The sequence below is a fragment of the Marmota marmota genome, unplaced genomic scaffold, assembly GCF_001458135.2.
Source record: "Marmota marmota marmota unplaced genomic scaffold, marMar, whole genome shotgun sequence".
Taxonomy (NCBI): Eukaryota; Metazoa; Chordata; class Mammalia; order Rodentia; family Sciuridae; genus Marmota; species Marmota marmota.
The window spans coordinates 3,297,778-3,311,037 of NW_025999842.1; the positions used below are offsets into that span (position 1 = coordinate 3,297,778).

The window sequence follows — 13,260 nt, forward strand, 5'->3', positions numbered from 1 at the left end:
TTTTGTTTTGCTGAAGCAAAAATGTATACCCAACAGATATGGAAAAATATGGTTGAGGGATGAAGACAGCTAGATGCAGTGGCCAGTAATTTGGGAGGCTGAAGCAGGAGGACGCCAATTTCAGTTAAATTGCCTGAACAATTTAACAAATGGATTTTAAAGACGTAGCATTAAAAAAAAGTAAATAAAAAATAAAAATGTTTATTTTAAAATAAAAATGTTTTTGTATTTAAAAATAAAAAGGCCCGGGGATGTAGCTCAGTGGTAGAGCGCCCTTGGGTTCAACTCCCAGTACAGGGGCTGGGGAGTGATGAAGAAAATTCAAGCTGGCTGGGATGGCAGTTAATAAATAACAGCTGCAGTTAAGTTTCCTACACCTACCCCAAATCAACGAACCAATCCTACCACAGAGCACTTGTCATGATTCTTGCACAAAAGAGGCATCTCTCCTTTCAAAGATAAAAGAGATAACCGTTGCCCTGAACCTCAAAGCCATTTAGCAGCAGAGCAGTGAGACCTTAAGTGGAACAGTCTAGAAGGCAGGGGAACTGATAAAGTGAATTTAAGTAGGGTAATTATGTCTGGCATGTAAGTTCCATGCAGAATTTTTACAGAGGGAAGGGTCTTGTCTTGAAGACAGGCAAGCAATAATTTAAGGATAGTGGGAGGGCACAAACGGAAGCTCAAGGATAAAAACGAAAGAGATTCTACAAAACTGTAGGTAGCGCCGTGAAAAATCCTTTGTCCTTACATGCTGTCTATCCGAAGAAAACGGAGGGATGTTGGGGTGAAAGGCAGACCCACCTCGCACCATTTAGATACAGGAGCGGGGACCAGTCGTCCCCGCCCCCGGCCAGCTCCGCCCAGGAGTGGCTACTCCTTGCCAGAAATCCGGCCCGTTTAAGCCAGAAAGTACAGAAAAGGCAGCCGACAGGGCTCCAGGGCACACCTGCCTGGGTAAAGCATTCCGCCACTACAAACGCTGCTCAAGCGGGTCAGCGTAGCAGCAGTTAGGTCCGGGCCAAGGTCCAAATCCCTCCCCGGCGCGGCTAAAGGACGCAGGGTAGAGGCGGGGCGGACGCTCAGGAACCAATCATGTCAGACGCTGCCACGTGAGTAGCCGTGACCAATACGAGGTTACGGCGGTAGCGGCGGGGAGATTCAAATGTGTTTGCGGGGAGCGACTTGGGTTCCATCTTTTCTTCTCTACAGCTTTGCTTCCAGGAGCGGTAAGTTCTGCCTCGCGGACGCACCAAAAAACGGTGGCGTCCTGGGTGGGAGCTCGTTAGCGGCGCAGGTCGATGAGAAGTGGGGGCGAGACCGGGGAGGCTCAGAACTGAGTAGACGACGTGCGGCGCAGCTAAAAGAGCAGGAGAAAAACAGAGGTTTCCCTGCGTCAGACGATCAAGAGGGTGGGGGTGATACAGAAGGGTTTATTGAGGAAGTGAAAAGTGGGTGTAGACCTCGCTGGAAAGAGGCCGAGGCGGGGCACCTACACGGGAGACTTTCCTCAAAATACAGTCCCTCTCGTCCGTTCTCGTTAGGAGATTGTGACAGTATTCTGACAGTTTCAAACCTGACTTCAGAGGTGGGTGATATCTTGCTGCCTACTTTGTCGCCCCTTTTTATCGAGGGCAGGGTGGCAGTACTGTTAGTGACCTGGATGACTGGATTAATATTTAAGATTCACAAAGATGAGATTGACAGGAAGAAAGACTTCACTGTGTTGTTCCAACACCATCATGCAGATTAGCAAATGCTCAATACTATAGTAGTAACTTCGATTGATTCTTGTATAGAATGATTAATGTAGCAAGTCGTACTGGTATACACAAGAACAAATCTGCTAAATCCCAGTTATTAATAAAGGGTCGTGATGTTCATATTCTGCTGTGAAAGCACATTAAGTATGAAGATTAATTCAAATAAAGCAAATTAAATAAAAGAACCATTATTCACATTACCCAAAGCGTTCTTTTTGTTACTGCCACAATCCAAGAAAACACTTGGTCGTATTTTTTTTGAAAAAGGATGGAATTTTCAGGTGGCCCAGAGAAAGTCATTCTAAAAAAAGGAAGGCATTCCGTGCATAGAAGAAAAATAGAAAGTTTAAAAGGAGGCATATGATTTTGTGTTGTGCTGTGACTTAAGAGTGTAACTTCACTAAGTAATATTAGGAAGAAAAGTGGTAACCTTTCTGTATAAATTACAAAGTCGGGTCCATTGTTTGAATAATAGCAGCATTAAATGTGTCCTCAAAACTAATGCTTTTTTCTTCTGCGTTCTAAAAGGCTAGTTGCAACTTAGAAATGGAGGCTGAAGATTTAAGTGGCAGAGAATTGACAATTGATTCCATAATGAGAGATATTAAAAATAAATTTAAAAATGAAGATCTTACTGATGAGCTAAGTTTGAGTAAAGTCTCTGCTGATACTACAGGTGAATTTTTTTTCTTTTTGAATAACCACTTATTGAGTGTTCTTTAAGGTAAAGAAATGAGATGTTAACCACCCACAATGTACTTTTCTCAGTAATTTTAACAATGTATTTTTCTCAGTAATTAGTGCTCACTCATTAGATCAGACCAAGTTAAATTTAAAGCGAAAAAAGCAAAGTTATGAATGTCCTATGTTCTTATTTATTTACTTATTTGTGACACTCAGGATTGAACACAGAGTTGCTCTACCAACTGAGTTACACCCCTAGCCTTTTTTGTTTTTTATTTTATTATTTTTTGCAGTGCTGTGGATATAACCCAGGGACTCAGGTATGATAGGCAAGTGCTCTAACACTGAAGAGTATCCCCAGTCCTTATTTTTTATTTTGAGATGGGCTCCCTAAGTTGCCCAGGCTGGCCTTGAAGGTGTGATCCTCCTGCCTCAGCCTCCAAATTTGCTGGCATTACAGGCATGCAGCACTAAGTCTGGAATACTATATTTTAGTAAAAAGCAGACACAGTAATTTTGTTTACAAAAGTGAGGATTTTATGCTGTTAAGGAATAGTGATTTCTCTGGGAAATCTAAATTTAATAATGCTTAGTAATGACTAAAATATCATAAACTGGAGACTGTAATTCAGGTTACCTTAACCAATCAATAAATTAAGTAAAAAATACATTACAGTGTGAAAATTATATCTGAAGATTGTATTTGCTGATTCTGTAGGTTTGGGTTCCACAGAATATGACAATCAAAGAAGTCCTATTAAGTTCTTAAGGTCTAGACCAGGGTAGTTGGTGAGAACAGAAAATTAATAGAACCCCTAGGAGAAATGTAAGTAACTTGGAGGAAGAAGAAAATGACCATATCAGTTTCATATCTTTTGTAAAGGTGGTTTCTTTGACTGTTTTACAAGTAAGTTTAAGGTATGTGGAAAAATTATTAAATGAGTAAGGTGGTAAAGAAAGTGTGTCAGGAACAGAACAATAAGCTTCTGAATTTTTAATAAATTATATCATTGATAGAGGACTTCCCATTATGAACTGTTAAAATCTTAAAATATTGCAAGAAGTTTATGTGATACATTTTGTTCTCCTTATTCAGATAACTCTGGAACTGTTAACCAAATTATGATGATGGCAAACAACCCAGAGGACTGGTTGAATTTCTTGCTCAAATTAGAGAAAAACAGTGTCCCCCTAAATGATGCTCTTTTAAATAAATTGATTGGTCGGTATAGTCAAGCCATTGAAGCACTTCCTCCAGATAAATATGGCCAAAATGAAAGTTTTGCTCGAATTCAAGTGAGATTTGCTGAATTAAAAGCGTAAGTATACACATTTTAGTTATTTTTATGTGTGTGCAGCACCCAGGGCTTCACATAGGCTAGGTAAGCATTCTATCACTGAGCTATATCTGCAGACCTCTTTTTGTTTTATTTTGAACCAAGATCTCATTTAGCTGCCCATGCTGGCCTTCAAGTTATACTCCTCCTGCCTCAACTTCACAAGTAGCTAGAATCACGGGTGGGTGGGCCACAACACCCAGCCTTTAACTACATTTAAGCGACTACATTACAAAATTTGAAACTACATTGTAAAGAGGGATAATGAACTCATATTTTAGGCTCTACCTAAAAAGATTTTTAAAAACTTAGTATTTAATTTTACATATAGAAAAAAGCAATATCCCATGGAAAACACAATGAAAAATTATCATGTTTAAGTAGCTGTGTCCTTTTGTTTTTGTTTTAATTTGACTCTGGTCTTTTATTATAGTATTCAAGAGCCAGATGATGCACGTGACTACTTTCAAATGGCCAGAGAAAACTGCAAGAAATTTGCTTTTGTGCATATATCGTTTGCACAATTTGAACTGTCTCAAGGTAATCTGAGAATGTCAAATCCAAATTCTAAGTAAAATATAATATCCCGTTGTAAGAAATCTTAAGATTTCTTAAGATTTTGCTCGAATTCAAGTGAGATTTGCTGAATTATATATATATAAAGTTGATCAGATGAGAATAAGTCAATGTGCTAATTAAGCATAAATACAGAGTATTCATTATACTGGTTCTTCTATTAATAAGGATTAGTCCAGAGAAGCAGGTATGAACATTGTATTTGTGCTGTTGAATTTAGAAAACATTTAAAGGAAATTAGCTTCTTCACTGTGGATTTATAGAATGAAGGACATAAAACATTTAACCAAGAACTTAGATCTAAGATTTTCTTAAACTATGATTTCATAGCATCAGAGTATATGTTAAAACAGCTGTAACATTTAATGGTAGTTCTTTAAAAAATAAACTGCTATAAAAATATCAGTTTTGCTTGCATGGTTCTTTATAGTCTAGACCTTTTAGATAGGACCAGGACTTCTGTTTTCTTCAAATATTTTTAGCTTGGCCATTCCTTAGTCTTTTCTCCCTTTTTTCATCTTTCTGGGGTCTTTGGATATATCCTCTGGTCAAGTCTTCCTGTTTTCCTTCTGCCTTGTTTAAGCTACAGCTCTGATCCCATTTACCAGCCTGTGATAAATATAAACATGAGCAGAATCCCCATGGTACTTAAATTAGGACTGCATAGTTTTCCAGGATTGAAGTTACAGAGAAGTTCTATACAACACAGAGATGGTTTGTGAATCCTGAACTTTCACCTATACAGATAACTTCTGAATCCTAGTAATCTGAATGTTTGGTCTATTGTGTATACTGTTGTGTTAATATTTTTTAAATTATCGTTTTCCTACAAAGAAAAATAGATTCCTCCTCCCTGTATGTTAGAATAAGTTTGGTCTGGTCTTTAGGATTTTCTGTCTCTCCATTCTAGTTCAAAATTTTTTGAGGTTATATGACTTCTCAACAGCAACTATAAATTTTGTGTCTTTAGAACACATTTTTGTTGATCTCTTAATTATTTATTTTTTATTTTTATTTATTTATTTTTTTTTTGTGGTGCTGGGGACTGAACGAGGGCCTTGTGCATGTGAGGCAAGCACTCTACCAACTGAGCTATATCCCCAGCCTGATCTCTTAATTATTATATTAAAAAAAGACTACACCACTGAAAATGATAGTAGCCTCAAGATAAAAATGGTGATTTGTTTTGAGCAGTGTTGAAGTTCTCAAATTACTTGTTTTTATTGAAACTTATCTTTCCTTTTGCTGTCCTAACATACCCAGTTACATAAAATTCTTCCACTACTCTCAATAAATGTGTATATTTAGCCAATACCAATTATGTTCATATTCTTTAAAATTCGTAGACTGTCAAAAAGTAGAGGGTATCTTTTTTTTCCCCACAAAGTCCAATTGTTTTTAAATTTTTTTTTCTGGTTGTATACAAAGTATATTCACACCATTTGTGTCTTCATACATGTTCTTAGGGTAATGATATTCATCTTATTCCACAGTCTTTCCTATGCCATGCCCTCTCCCTTCTCCTCCCACCCATGCTCCCCTTCCCAATCCCACTCTGAATCAGCCTCCTTATATCAGAGAAAACATTTGACATTTGTTTTTTGGGGATTGGCTAACTTCATTAGCATTATATTCTCCAACTCCATTCATTTACCTGTAAATGCCATGATTTTAGTCTCTCTTATTGGTGAGTAATATTACATTGTGTGTATATACCAAATTTTCTTTATCCATTCATCTACTGAAGGGCACCTAGGTTGGTTCCACAGTTTAGCTATTGTGAATTGTGCTGCTATAAACATGGATGTGGCTGTGTCCCTGTAGTATGCTGTTTTGAAGTCCTTTGGGTATAAACCGAGGAGTGGGATAGCTGGGTCAAAAGGTGGTTCCATTCCTAGTTTTCCAAGGAATCTCCATACTGCTTTCCATATTGGCTGCACCAGTTTGCAGTCCTACCAGCAATGTATGAGTGTGCCTTTTTCCCCACATCCTCGCCAACGCTTATTGTTGTTTGTATTCTTAATAGCTGCCATTATGATTGGAGTGAGATGAAATCTTAGAGTAGTTTTGATTTGCATTTCTCTAATTACTAGAGATGTTGAACATTTTTTCATATATTTTTTGATTGATTGTATGTCACCTTCTGAGAAGTGTCTGTTCAGTTCCTTGGCCCATTTATTGATTGGGTTATTTGGGTTTTTTTTTTTTTGGTGTTTAGCTTTTTGAGTTCTTTATATACTCTAGAGATTAGTGCTCTATCTGATGTGCACGTGGTAAAAATTTGCTCCCAAGCTATAGGCTCTCTATTCACCTTACTGATTGCTTTTTAGTTTGAATCCATCCCATTTATTGATTATTGATTTTAATTCTTATGCTATAAGAGTTTTATTAAAGAAGTTGGGGCCTAATCCAACATGATGGGAGATTTGGGCTTGCTTTTTCTTCTATAGGTGCAGAAGTCTCTGGTTTAATTCCTAGGTCCTTGATCCACTTTTAGTTGAGTTTTATGCATGGTGAGAGATAGGGATTTCATTTCATTTTGTTGCATATGGATTTCCAGTTTTCCCAGCACCATTTGTTATAGAGGCTGTCTTTCTCCAAAGTACATTTTTGGTGCCTTTGTCTAATCTAAGATAACTATAATTATGTGAGTTAGTCTCCGTGTTCTCTATTCTGTACCATTGGTCTACCAGTCTGTTTTGGTGCCAATACCATGCTGTTTTTGTTACTTTTGCTCTGTAGTACAGTTTAAGGTCTGGTATAGTGATACCTCCTGCTTCACTTTTCTTGCTAAAGATTGCTTTAGCTATTCTGGGTCTCTTATTTTTCCAGATGAATTTCATGACTGCTTTTTCTATTTCTATGGGGAATGTCATTGGGATTTTGATTGGGATTGCATTAAATCTGTATAATGCTTTTGGTAGTAGTATGGTCATTGACAATATTAATTCTGCCTATCCAAGAACAAAGGAGATCTTTCCATCTTCTCAGGTCTTCTTATTTTCTTTCTTTAGCATTCATCTTTCACCTCTTCTATTAGGTTGATTCCCAAGTATTTTATTTATTTATTTTTTTGAGGCTATTGTAAATGGGGTAGTTTGCCTTATTTCTCTTTCAGAGGATTTGCCACTGATATACAGAAATGTCTTTGATTTATGGATGTTGATTTTGTATCCTGCTACTTTCCTGAACTCATTTTCCTAGTTCTAGAAGTTTTCTGGTGGAATTGTTTGGGTCTTCTAGGTATAAAATCATATCATCGGCAAATAGTGCTAATTTGAGTTCTTCTTTCCCTATCTGTATCTCTTTAATTTCTTTGGTCTATTTGCTCTGTCCAGTGTTTCCAAAACTATGTTAAATAGAAGTGGTGAAATAGGGTATCCCTTTTGTGTTCCGGGAATGCTTTAATTTTTCTCCATTTAGAATGATGTTGGCCTGGGGTTTAGCATAGATAGCTTTTACAATGTTGAGATATATTCCTGGTATCCCTAGTTTTTCTAGCGTTTTGAACATGAAGGGGTGCTATATTTTGTCGAATGCTTTTTCGGTATCTATTGAGATGATCATATGGTTCTTAAGTCTATTGATGTGATGAATTACATTTATTGATTTCCATATGTTGAACCAACCTTGCATCCCTAGGATGAACCCTACTTGATCATGGTGAACTATGTTTTTGTATTTGATTTGCCAGAATTTTATTGAGAATTTTTGCATCTATATTCATTAGAGATATTGGGCCGAAGTTTTCTTTCTTTGATGTGTCTTTGCCTGGTTTTGGAATCAGAATGATATTGACCTCATAGAATGAGTTTGGAAGTGTTCCCTCTTTTTCTGTTTCCTGAAATAAATTGAAGAGTATTGGTATTAGTTATTTTTTAAAGGTCTGTGTGTCCATCCAGTCTTGGACTTTTCTTGGTTGGTAGGCTTCTGATGGAGTCTTTATTTCATTGCTTGAAATTATCTGTTTAAATTCTATATATCATTCTGATTCAATTTTGGCATATCATATGACTCTAGAAATTTGTCGATGCCTTTGATATTTTCTATTTTATTGGAGTAGAAGTTTTCAAAATGATTTCTAATTATTTTCTGTATTTCTGTAATGTCCGTCATAATATTTTCTTTTTCATCATGTATGTTTGTAATTTGAGTTTTCTCTCTCCTTCTCTTTGTTAGCATGGCTGAGAGTTTGTCAATTTTATTTTCTCAAAGAATCAACTTTTTGTTTTGTCAAAATTTATAAATCATATTCTAGGGATAAGTTTGATAGCTAAGTCTGGCAGCTACAGGTTAACCTTTACATTGTTTATACACAAATTGTTTTGATAGAAGAGTCCTTTTAGCAAAAGATATCAACCTTCCTTATTGACTAATGTTATTATGAATGATACTTATGGTGTGCTCTTAGGACTACTTGAGCAGCTTATCATTTCCTCACATTTCTAACTGCTGTAATTGGCCTATGGGTTATCTTTTTTTTCTACTACATTAAACTTAAGTTAATTCTGAAAATAACAATGATGATAAATTAATACAGTTACATCAATTGTACATTTCACAATAAAATCATTTTAACATGAATTCTTATCAGAAAAGTTAATTTTATTCATGAGAAATGAGAGATTGCTTATTTGCCTATGAAATAAAGTACATGAATCTTGGAAGAAATAGTTTTGGATGTCTTAAATTTTTATCCTAGGTCCTGATGAATAAATGAATACCTAGGGGTAGGGGTGAAGACCATTACATAAAATGATAATTATTTTTTATTTGTTAGGCAATTTAAAAAAAAGTAAACAACTTCTTCATAAAGCTGTAGAAAGTGGAGCAGTACCACTAGAAATGCTGGAAATTGCCATCCGTAATTTAAACCTCCAAAAAGTGCAGCTACTTTCAGAGGAGGAAAAGAAGAGTTTATCAGGTAACTATAGTATGCTAATACATTTCTGAGTAGGTAGCAGTTCAAATTAAGGGTTCCAGATGATATTTTATAGAAAAATATTTCTATAAAAGGATTAAAATATAAGATTAAATTGCAACTGTAAAGGAGGTAAAACTCTTAGAAGTAAAACAATGTTTAGTACTTGTTGAAATTTATCTTTTTATCCTAATCAAAATTTCATTGGTAACACATTAAAAATAACTTGATCTAAGCAAGAGACTGTATTTTTGTTTTAGAAATAGATAATTTTTTTTTTTTAACTTGAAAGACAGTTATATACTTAAGGAGAATTTCAAGAGGTACTTATAATTATCTTGATAATATCTTCATGTCTACATATCTTACATGTAGGATAGTGTGTATTATAAATTGACTTTTAAAATATTCTTATTTGTGAAATTACTTTTTTATGTATTCTACATGTTATAATTTACTTATAGTTTTGAAATTTTTACAGCATCTATAGTACTAACCGCTCGAGAATCATTCGCCAGTTCGCTTGGACATTTACAGAATAGGAACATTAGTTGTGATTCCAGAGGACAGGCTCCTAAAGCCAGGTTTTTGTATGGGTAAGAAAACTGAATCAGATTTACATGCTCATTTTATATAAATATGCCTACATACATGTTTCACGTAAGTATGATAACACTGTTTAGCAGTAAGTGGAAATACATATCCATATTTGAGAAATTGGGGATATTTTCTTTTCATCTAGAGAGAACATACCCCCACAAGATGCAGAAGTAGGTCATCGAAATCCCTTGAAACAATCTAACAAAACTAAACGGGTAAGTTATTTTTGATTTGCTTTGATCAAGGTGGTACTGAAGCCTCTATTTCCCAGTGGTTACTTTATTTTTCAAAACATTTTTAGTCGTGCCCATTTGGAAGAGTTCCAGTTAACCTTCTAAATAGCCCAGATTATCACATGAAGACAGATAATTCAGCTGTGCCAAGTTTTACAAAAAGGTATGTTTGAGTTTTAACTTTTTAAATTTGTTTATATTTAAAATATTGATGGTAGAATGGTCTTCAAGTTTTTTTTGTTAGCAATAGTAATTGAGTGTAAATTTTCTTCAGTATTAGGAGTTACTGAGTTTTTTATTGTAACCTTTTTGTTCTGTCAGGAACAAAACAATGAGTAGTAAAATTGATTTCTTTCTTTCTTTTTTCTTTTGCCTTTTCACTCATTAAAAATATTCACTCAAAGAATTATTTAAAAACATGTTTTATTAGGAAACATGTTATAAAAGAAGTATTAACATGAAGCTTAAATGGCTACATATACTGGTGGAATTAAAATTTCTATATTTGAGCATTTCTTGTTTATGGGTAGCTTCTCTGATAAGATTCTTTCTAGAGCATTTGAAGTCGTTATCGTGGTAGAAGGTGCGAACAAATGTCTTTTCCAGCTATTTCAAGGGGATGAATCAATGGGAGTTAATTAATGAGAGCTTCAAGAATTGGGGCTGATGATAGCTCTGGTAGAACATGTACTTAAAATGCACAAGGTCCTGGGTTCAAGTCCAGCATGGACAAAAGAGACAGAACAGGTTAATGAGCTGCCAGAAGGGTGCATTGGCACACACCCATAGTCCTAGCTACAGGGAAGGCTTAGCCAAGAGGATCCCTTGAACCCAGATGTTCAGGCCAGCCTGAGCAGCAGGGTAATACCCCTGTCTCTTTAATTAAGAACAACAATAACAAAAATATGGGACAAGTTAGATAGTGAAATATTATTCATCACATCCAATATGTTCCTCTTTCCTCAATTTGAGTGCTTATTTCCTTAGAAGAAATAGGAACATAATGTTTTGTCTCAACTAAAGTAGTGTTTCTGATTTATTCTTAACTGCAGCCACCATTTGTAATATTATTAGATGGAAAAGGCTCCTTGGATTCCAGAGAATCATTTTGCAAATAAACTTGGGAAACACAATTGATTGTCTTTAACCAATGTTTTCAATAATTAATTTAGGACTTGACTCAATACTAATATTAAAAAGGCATTTTGTTTGTCAAGGTTAAGCTTCATAATCTTTATTTCATCTTATTGCTCCATTTCAAATATATCATTGAAATATGAAGGACACTTTCTCTCACTCCTATTCAAAAACAAAACAAAATAAAAACAAAAGTCTCCCCAAACTCCAGCCATATTCTTCCTATTGTTGTGATAGCCTGCATGTTAGATACTGTGGAGGTGCCCACAAAAGTATTCATCCCTGGCTCTTATCTTTAAAGCTTTTTGCCATTTGAAATCTAGTTTTACCTACATACTTCTCCTTTCCCACATGCTTACCTTAACTCCAGCTGTTGCTTATATGTAATGAAGATGTTGGCAATCACCTATCTCTTTATCACATTTGTCATTGCTGAATATATAATTTTTAGCATAGTTACCTTTATGTTAGAATCAGTTATCTAATGACTTTTTAAGAGGGAATTTTTCCAATTAAAAAAATATATAATTTGTTTAAAAAACCAACTTTAAAGTGAATAAATACATTAAAATTAATTTCAAATTAAATATGGAAATTATTTTGTTTCATGGGAAATAGACAGATCTCTGGATCAGAATGCCGAGATTTGAATGTGCCTGGATCAGAATGCCGAGATTTGAATGTGGCTGTATCTAAACTAAGTGGAAAGGATTCCCATGAAAGGAGAAGTTTAAAGGTATTTTACTTTTTAAATCTTTATATGAAGTAAGAGTTCCTGATCTAGCAGGGAGATTTTTCTGGGGAAAGGATACAAAGTTTATATGTCTCCAATAGTTTCTCCTCAAACAAGAGATGTGGGACCACTCATGGGAAGTGGTACAGAAGTCCTAGACTCTGTTTCTTGAAGATTAAGGTGATAGAGTGAGGATCAGCTATCTCTTAGGAAAACCATCAAGTAACATTTATTAGGCATGTATTTAATCAGATTAATGGGCCTGTATTTGGGGATATTGGGGAAACTATTATTTCCGGTTTTCCTTTAATTATGTGATTCTCGTAAAGTATCTTAAACAAAAACCAAAGTATGTGAGGGCCAAGGTGAGGGCAAAAATGGTCAAAACTTCTAATATGGCAGAGCAACTCTGTATGAACTTCAAAGGCAGGAAATAAATTTATTTTCCTGGTACAGTATGATTTTTTATTATACTGTAAGTCCCTGGCATTGTAATGTGAGTCTTTTCAGTATTATAATTTTTATAATGCCACTCTTTCATGACCTATGCTTTAAAATATTATTATGTTTCGAATCCCAACAATCTCAGAGCATAGTGTGTAATTGTGTCCCAAAATTTACTCTCTGGATTTAGAACTTCTGTCTTAAGAGTTATGCACATGTTAATTTTTATGAATGGTGTTATTTTTGGTGAGGCTTATTGTATTTGGATCGAAACTTTCTAACCCTTTTCTTTTTATGTGAAATATATTTTAGCAATTGATCAATATGTCCCTTGGAAGAAAATTGGCCTAATTTATGGTTATGATCCTTCCTATTGCTCTAATAAATAATTCAGGCAATCAATAGTTTATTAATAGAAGTTTATGTAGTGGGAGTTTGTGAATCTTTTCACATAAAGAAGATTCTAGTATATTTAACAATAAGTCAAATTACTACTACTACTCATGGGACTTTATTCGAAAATTTTTTTCCCATGTAGTCTGTTAAAAATACCCTTTCCAAGGAACCTGTGGAGTCAGATGAAAAGAGTTCTGAACTTATTACTGATTCAATAACCCTGAAGAATAAAACTGAATCAAGTCTTCTAAATAAATTAGAAGGTAAGAGTGACAGAATCCAAACATTTTATTTCTTTAAGAAGGCCACTTTGTACCTGGAAAAAGCAGATTATAATTGAATGTGAGAATTGCAATATGAAATAGCGTCTGTCTTCCTTTACCTTGTATTTCAGTTTACGTATATAAAGTGCATGGAAAGTATTGCATCTTGTAGC

General features: G+C 35.0%; 1 protein-coding gene across 2 annotated transcripts in view; it reads left to right on the top strand.

Annotated features, from left to right (window-relative positions):
* Positions 1–1,147: 1,147 nt before the first annotated feature.
* The window catches only part of Ttk (TTK protein kinase), a 37,429-nt gene continuing 25,316 nt past the window's right edge, over positions 1,148–13,260 (top strand). For both annotated transcript variants that reach the window (XM_015498939.2, XM_048801461.1), the window contains exons 1-10: positions 1,148–1,229; positions 2,292–2,439; positions 3,544–3,766; positions 4,218–4,324; positions 9,141–9,284; positions 9,763–9,877; positions 10,024–10,096; positions 10,183–10,277; positions 11,870–11,987; positions 12,967–13,087. In XM_015498939.2, coding sequence (XP_015354425.1) covers positions 2,310–2,439; positions 3,544–3,766; positions 4,218–4,324; positions 9,141–9,284; positions 9,763–9,877; positions 10,024–10,096; positions 10,183–10,277; positions 11,870–11,987; positions 12,967–13,087 — 1,126 coding nt within the window. In that variant the 5' untranslated portion in view covers positions 1,148–1,229; positions 2,292–2,309. The remainder of the gene's footprint in view (positions 1,230–2,291; positions 2,440–3,543; positions 3,767–4,217; positions 4,325–9,140; positions 9,285–9,762; positions 9,878–10,023; positions 10,097–10,182; positions 10,278–11,869; positions 11,988–12,966; positions 13,088–13,260) is intronic.